We start from the raw sequence: 8,466 nt of genomic DNA, 5'->3' as shown, positions 1-8,466 counted from the left end.
CCCAGAGGGGGAGGAGCGGGGGGAGGAGGGGGAACTGGGGCAACTTGCCCCAGGCCCCTGCAAAGCAAGGGCCCCCTGCCTCAGCTCCTGTGTATACCGTTGGCCCCTGCCCTGTGACATCGCTCACCACAATTCTTGATATTTTGTTTTCATAAAAAAAAGAGGAAATTGGTGTATTCGAGTGTGAGATGACACTAAATCAATCAATCATTCTCAACATGTAATTGTGACATTATGGGACCTGTCGCTGACCATGAAGTAAATATACATTGTTGCGTTGATGTCCAAGGGGGGGTGGGGCGGAGAGGTCTAAACCAGTCACGGTAAGGTAACATCTTTCTTTATTTCTGGGAAGCAATAGAGACAAGATTGATCAGGCAGGCTTATGACTGGCCTAGTCTAGGGCCTAGGCCAAGTAGCCCTGGTTACAGAGTCTGTTGAGAGGAAAGAAGGAGAGGACCCAAGTCAGAAATTAATTTGCAAGAATATAATAAGTAAAATTATATTATTTTTATATATATATATATATATATATATATAGTTTTCTTTATATTTGCCAAGGAAAATAAGAACATTGGACATAACACATATTCAGGTTCACACATTTCCCCACTTCAAAAAGTACTTAAAGGGAAAATGTCTATATATCTCTTGGGAAAAAAAAATAAAGTCCTTCTTGATTGAAGAAGCCTGTGCTCCAAACTGCAAATCTTGCTTTCAGTATTGCAGAGATGACTTACTCTCTTCTCATCCTTCAAACAGCAGCAGTTGCTTACTAAGGCCCATAAGAATATGACCAGTCTCACAATGCCCTTAATCAAGGGGTTAAAGGCTAAATATACAAGTTTATTCTCCAGCAACAGTATAAAGACAATCCCCCTTCCTCTGTCTGCTCTCTCAGCAGTTACTTTCTTTTTCCTTAAGCAGGGGCAGGGCCTGCTTATTCTCTGCCACACCCACACGCCTGAACCAAATACAGCCCAGTTTATGGGGGTTGCATGAGCACCAGCTAAAATTTCCTGGCAAGATCCCACTGGAGAGTAATTTTCTATGGCAGGTACCACATGGAAAAGGTCTAGGAGTGGTGTGAGGCTAGGCCTTAAGGGAGGAATCCTTCCTTCCTGAGTAGTGGAGGAAGCTGACCAGCAGGCCACAACCAGAAGACCTGGGAGACTGAGCCAGGTCCCAGGAAACTGGTAGGAAAGAGAAGCTCTGTCAGAAAGGGTTTGGAACTTGGAGGTGCTCAGGAGAAGTACAACCCTATTCCTATCCTCTTATCCTCATGAAAGAAAAAAAAATGAAGCACGCCTATCAATCCAGGGCATCAAAAAGAAAGGAGACAAAGGAGAAAAAAAGCTCAGGATGAAAAGGGGAGGCAGACACTGGATCAGTGTGGATGGGTGGTGAAAAGAAATAAGGAAGTTGGAAGTGGAATAGGTGATGCAGGTGGCGCGTCACTTGCAGGGGATGAAGAATATTCTGATCATGAAAATATCATAAAGGAAGCAAGCAGTGATGTAGCAGAAAAATGGGAAAATGAGTCAGGTTTGGTGGTGCAAGCTGAAGGAGACATAGCATCAAATGAGAAAAATGAGACAATTGATCTGGTTTCCGGATCTGCACCTGAGCTTCACCAGTTCTGGTCATCTTCAACATTATTTACAGTGGAAAGATCTTGTAAATGCTCTTAGTGGAAAAGGAACCATTGATAATGCTCTTGAAAAAGGTATATATTCAGAGAAGGAAGAGTGGCATAAAATGTTGCGAGGTCTGGTTGATGTTACCCTGTTTCTAGCAGAGCAAAATTTGCCATTCCGAGGCGTGACGACTGCAGGTCTTCCTTTTTACTGTACAGTTCATCAGTAAATACAATCAAGATCTGAACTGCCACCTTCAAACTGTTACAAAGCATCGAATGGCTGGGGAATGAATGCAAGCACACTACATGTCCATAGTCAGAATGAGTATTTGGAGGTTTGTGTCAAGAAAGTACTAAATACGATTCTTGAGGAGGTGAGAAATGCTCACTACTATGGAATCATCATAGATGGAACACCTGATGTCTTGCATACTGAGCAGCTGGTATTTATCGTGAGATATGTACATGAAAAAGATGGAAAATGGGAGGTGGACTGAAAATGGTGGACTGCGATAAAAAGAAAGGAGAGACATGATGGAGCAGATAAAGAAAGTACTGGTGTAGTGTAAGGTAGAGGCCAAGGGTATGACAATGCTTCAAATATGTTTGGGAAATACCAGGACGTGAAAACTAGGATACAGGATGAAAATCCTCAGGCATTGCTTTCACCCTGCAGTGCACACTCTCTGAACCCATGTGGTACTCATGCCATGAAGAGCCCTGAAGTGAAAACATATTTCAGAAATGTACAGAAGCTGTATACTGTATTGTCATGCAGTCCTGCAATATGGGAAATTCTTCAGGAAACTGCAGGACTCTCTCTTCACTCCATGTCGACAACTAGATGGAGCTCAAGAATCAATGCTGTTTGTCCCCTCATGAAAAAACCTAAAGGGATGCTGGATTCTTCAAAATTGAAGAAGAATTGGAGTTGACCGCAGAAACGCAGGATGATGTTTCAGGTCTCACTGAGTGGATGCAATCCTTTGGGTTCATCCTTCTGACTACAGCGTGGTACCAGAGATTGCACTCCATCAATATCCAAAGCAAGCTTATCCAAGGATCCAAGATCACCATGAAAGAAGAAGTACAACATGTCAAGAGCCTCCTGGAAGAAATTCAATAGTTGAACGATTCCTGGCCAAGTCTTCTCACAGAAGCTAAGGTCATTGATGAGAACCTAGGTATTACCACCAAATTCAAGAGAACACACAGAAGAATCCGAAGGACAAAGCGTTTCCATGATGAGCCAGCCAATACAGAACACAATTTCTTCCCTTGAAGGTAAATTCAGGGTTGAAGTGTTCATCGCAGCCATGGATATGCTCCTCAGATCTCCAAAGCCTTGCTGAGACCATGGGGAAACTCTCAAGCTTGTTCTCAACCATATTTGACCCGCCACCTGTTGCAGAGGATGAAGAAATTGCGAAGTTTACGAAGTCCCTGTCCACCACATACCCATGAGATGTGAACAAGGATGAGTTGCAAGAAGAACTTTGCCTGTTTTATGAAATCAGGAAAGACTCAAATTTGTGCACCTCTGAAGGAGTCATGGGCACTGAACTTGAGCTTCTCAGTCGGATTTATGGCAAAGGTGTAGAATCTGTGTTCCCTTAAATATGCATTTGCTTGAGAATGCTTATTTCCTTGCAAGTCTCTGTTGCATCCAGGGAATGCACTTTTAGTAAGCTTAAGATTATTAAGAACTACCTGCAGTCAGCGATCAGGGAGGATAGGCTGAACCATTTGATCATGCTCTCAGTGGAGAACACACTTGCAAAGCAAATAAATTATGATGATGTAATTGAAGACTTTGCATCCATGAAGGCAAGAAAGAAATACTTTACTTAAACTTTCCTCTTCTCATAAGCATAAGTTTAATAAATGTTTCACTTGCAAACTGTTAATGTCATTTTACTTTAGTAACCTGTCTCCAAGGTAAATTCTCTCTGCCTAGCCCTCTTTGCCATGGGAACAAGCAGGGAAAACCCACTTGTTTCCACTTCCCAGGGCAAAGGAGGGAGGAGCTGCATGTGAGAATTCTCACATGATGCGTGCATGCGAGAATTCTCTCATGTGGTCCCCCAACTTTGCGCACACATATATGGGTCCTTGTAGGGGGCAGTGGTAGGGCCCCCAACATCACATCTGCCCCAGGCCCCATAAGCCTGGGTGGCCTTGCTGGTAGATGGAACTTCCAGTAATCTATTTCTTGCCCCCTCACACTCTCCAGCTGCAAGGGCACACAAATTGGTTGTGGGATGCAGGAGGCTACACATATTAGTGAAGAAAGGAAGGGTCCTGGGCAGGCATAACCCAAACCCAGTTATAGCTGTAAAATCTTTATTAACTTAAATGGGGCTGCAAGGATTTCACACAGGTATTTCTAAGCCCAACTGCTTGATTTCAGATTTAAAGTTTTGAAAACTAACCCCAAATTAATTATAAGTTTTCATGTATGAAATCTCATTATTGGAGGATCACCTTAAATTTGTCCCCCCACCCCCCCAACTCCCCACACCACCACTGCAGCAGGGAAAACAGCAGCCTGACCCCAGTCCCTTGCCTCCTCATACATTGTCCACCACCACTTGCCCCGCTACTGCCTGCCCATCCAAGCATCTCACCACAATGCCTGCTATCCCCAACCACTTGCAGCCCCCATACCTGTGCCATCCAGTGCCTGCACCCCCTTAGGACTGCTCCCCCCAACCACTTGCCCCCGCTGCTGCCTGTCTCCGCACTAGTGCCTTCCTCCCACCTGCTTGACTCCTCCTGTTGCTTGCTCCTCCTCGCCACTACTTACCCTCTGTCACAACTCCAATACTGGCTCAAGCCCAGGGCACAGAGCACATACTGGGTTCCAGCCCCTGCCCAGCCCAGAAGTAGCAGTTCTGGCAGTGGCAATGGCACTGACAGCTCCAGCCTTGGTCCCAGGCCAGGTCAGAGCTGGGGCAAGGGCTGGAGCTGCCACCACTGCTGCTGGGCTAGACATGGGCAGAGCCAGGATGTGCTTCATACCCTGAGCTGGAGCAGGACTGGAGCCACAGTGGAGGGCAAGCAACAGGGGGAGGAGGGCAGAGGTGTCAAGGAGAATGCAATAGGGAGCAAGGAGGGGGAGACAAAGGTGGGTGGGGGACAGGCAGGAGAAAGAGGCAGCATGGGCCAGAGGCAGGTGGGGCAGCAGCTATGGCTCCAGCTCTAACCCCAAACCCAGGTTGGGACCAGAGCTAAAGCCAAAGCTAGAGCCACAGCAGTCACTTTTTCCCCCATCCTCTCAGCCTTGTACTCAAATCCAAGACAAGGGGCTTGTTTCCCACCATGCTGAATGAGGAAAAACAACTCATTTTGGATTCCAGTAAATATGGTACTTTATCATTTATTTTATTCTAGATAAAGTAATTGATCATATCTCCTCAAGAAATATGAATATGACGCATTTAACTGGCTTTTAGAAAAAATAGTATTTCTTGTTTCCACGGCACAAAAACCGACTACTCTTCTAACCACATAACTTTATACATTTTATGTAGCTTGATAGGACATCATAGACAATAGGACAATAGTGTGCTGATTTTTTATTACTTACAGTGAAGATGTCTTCATTTCCCCTCTGAAAGAGTTTCCTTCCATCTCCATAAAGAAAGATGGGTCCTGAATTACTGCAATCCCCATACAATGTAATATAAACCTTTGAGCTGGTCCCTGCAGATTGCATATCACTGGTAAGGATTGACACTTTCCATTTCCCAGCTATAAAATGATTAAAAAAAAAAAAAGACTGATAAAATTACTTGAACTTATGATACCTCAGCAAGATTTGTTTCAGCAATTAGAATTGCAAATAATGTCAGACAAATATGTGCATGCATATGTATATATGCTTCATTAAAAAAACAAAAAAAAAACCCTACAATCAAGTTGTATCACATCTTTAATTCTTCCTCTTGTGCATAAGCCACGTGATAGTCTATTGACATTAATTAATATATTATCTCACAAATTATGACTATAGCATTAAGTAAACTTTCTATTACCTTAGATATACATGTACACCCTTAAACTACTCTCACTGTTGAAAGTCTACTATTACTACATCTTTATTGACAGAGACCTTTTTAATGGAGTTTAGGGTCCATTTACCTAAAATAGAAGATGGGCTCCTTAATGCCTTAAAATCTAGGTTTTAATCTTCTTATATAGGTTCTCTTCAGCCTATAGCATTTATTTTAATAATTGAGCCTGGAACTTTGCACAAGAACTTTGTGATCTATTCCTTTAAGAAGGTGCAGCCAGTCATGCTTAGGAAGGTCAGCTCTGGGGCATTTGAGAAAGTTTTGAAAGCCCCCAAAAGAGAAAGCAGGGGAAAGAGAAGTAAGCTGTAAGGAGTAGCCAGTGTGGAAAGCAGCTCTTCTCCTAATATTTAGAGAGGCTAGAGGATGTTGGTTTGTTTTGTGTAAAATAGATCTGAGGAACTTAGAGCTAACTCTCCTAAAAACTGCAACAGGGTGCACAACCTGCTAACAGGCAGCTAACTATGAGAAAACTCTCCCCTAAAGGAACCCTGCATCCTTGGAAAAGGCTCAGACCAAGTCTTTGTAGCCTTTGTGCCATCACTGCCAGCCCTTCCTGGGATCCTGTAAAGAACAGGCAAAGGTGTGAGGACTACACAGAACCAGTGTGGCTATGAGCTGCCAGAAAGTTCAGCCCCCAACAGTCCCATGGAAGTTACCTAGAAAAGATGTCTCTGTCCTAAAGAGTGCTGAATTCAGGAAGGCTCTGGGGCAACTGGTCAGGGAGGGAGAAGTTGCAGAAACAAGGCTCCACTTACATCCTACCACTTCCAACACTTGGCTTGAAGGATGCTGCAGGTATTGCTATTTTGGGAAGCTATTGCATGATAAGAAATTCTTGCACCCTTCAGAAATTACTGGCACCCTTCCTTCCATCATTGTGGGCCTACATAAGGGTCAGACACCTAGCCCACAGTAAGCTGTGTGTGATATAAAATATAACTTTGCACTACTTAAACACCATGCCATAAATAACTGGAAACTGAGTAGGTGATAATCTACCATATTTTCTCCAATGTAAGATGATTTCTCCCCCCCTCAATCAGCATGCAGGAATAAGCCCTTTGTCTTATATTTGCATATTAAGTAGAGGGGGAACAAGTAGCTACTACGGCTCTGACTCCAGCCCTGAGCCCACGTTGGGGCTAGAGTCACACCCACGGCAGCCTCCTGCCCTGCTCCTGCTCCCCCTCCCCCTTCCCTTACTGTTAGGCACAGCTCCGGTTGGGCTGGGGCTGAGGTCTCTCCTGGGCATACTTTCCCCTGCCTGGCCAAGCAGCAGTGCTGCCACTGCTATATTGTCTGCCCAACCAATGAACAGCACTGACACTGCTGCATGGCCAGGCAAGGACTGAGTTTCCAGATCCTGTGCTCGAGGGTGGAGCTGTTAGGTTTGACCTAGAAACCACTACACATAGCCCAAGCAAAAGTCTCTGTTCTGTAACTAATGCTCAATTGCAATGATAAGGAGAAGACAGTCTTAGATAAAGGAGGCTTGAAAACAAAAACAGAATTAGTGGAGTAGGGCAAAGAGCTGATTTAAATATTAAGATTCACACCCCTAGGTGGGGAGAAAGTATGCTAATGAAACATACATGTATGGAAATGAGATACATAGCTAAAACACAGGTACAGAGACACGCTCAGTAAAGAACTCCTTGCGTCACTCCCTTATAACCAATTAGCAAACAAGAATGCTTATGAAGGTCCAATACTCCTGTATAAAAGATGCTCATAATTAAGAATCTGTGTGCTTGTTACGTGAAATTATTCCGCTTGCACCTTGTATTGCTAGCAATAAATCTTTATACTTTCACCCCTGGTATCTTTATTGGCTTTTGCATACCGGGCACGATCCCAGACTTGAGCTGGGGCTCATCAGAGCTATGGAGCAGCATCTAACAATAAGGTTGTGGGTGAGGTGAGGAGAAGAGGCAGAGACTGGGGAGTTTGGGGGAGGGGAAGAGGCAGAGGCTGAAAGTGGGGGAGGGCTGGTGCAGATGGCAGATGAGAAGGAAGGCTGCAGGAGAAAGAAATGAGGGGAGAAGAGGGCAAGGGGTGTTACATCTCAGCTCTGTGTTCTTGGGCAACCCTGGCACAGGATGCAGTCTGTCTGACTCACAAAGGACTCACCCCCCCTCCCTCCCCTCCTCTACCTAAATGAAACTGATTAAGATGCAGTGAGAGACACACCTAAAACTCTCCAGATAAGGGTGACAAGAGTGAGCAACTGCCCTAGGTCTCATTTACATCCGAGATGGAACCAGATGACCATTCATTTACATGAGAGATGGAGAACAGAAAGCCTGAAGCAGAGACTGCAGTGAATTCTGGGACCAGAGAAGCAGGGGAGCACTGCATGATGGGGAATCTGTGCTTCAAATGTTAATCAACCCATGTTCACACACACACCCAGCTCAGCATTTATCAGACCAGTTCTAATCTGGATTTGCTAAGGACTTTTCCCCCCCCAGACACACACACACAGCTCTAAGTTTAATAGGCATCTCGGGCCGTACATTCCCCGGTCCCACTATGGGAGGCCTATTTAAACTTGATTGACTAAAACTCGGTTGCCGGGTTAGGGAATGCTGAGGCAAGAGACCGAGTCAGAGGGGGTATGGGCAACATTTGAACAATGGTTAAGGGTTCATCACAGCATCCAGCCTGCTGGAGCCCTAATCCCAGGTGTTGTCATATCTTTCCTGAGATGACTGGTGGGAGTCCTCTCCACAAAAGGTTATGAGCACCCCA

The 8,466-nt window shown here is 44.8% G+C and overlaps 1 protein-coding gene across 1 annotated transcript in view; it reads right to left on the bottom strand.

Moving 5' to 3' along the window:
• Positions 1–8,466, bottom strand: part of RP1 (RP1, axonemal microtubule associated) — a 306,042-nt gene that overhangs the window by 249,559 nt on the left and 48,017 nt on the right. The window contains exon 4 of the mRNA XM_025204493.1: positions 5,229–5,392. Coding sequence (XP_025060278.1) covers positions 5,229–5,392 — 164 coding nt within the window. The remainder of the gene's footprint in view (positions 1–5,228; positions 5,393–8,466) is intronic.

This window comes from Alligator sinensis, unplaced genomic scaffold, assembly GCF_000455745.1.
Source record: "Alligator sinensis unplaced genomic scaffold, ASM45574v1 scaffold612_2, whole genome shotgun sequence".
Taxonomy (NCBI): Eukaryota; Metazoa; Chordata; order Crocodylia; family Alligatoridae; genus Alligator; species Alligator sinensis.
The sequence above is the reverse complement of the archived record's forward strand: the minus strand, read 5'-3'. Positions and strand labels throughout refer to the sequence as shown.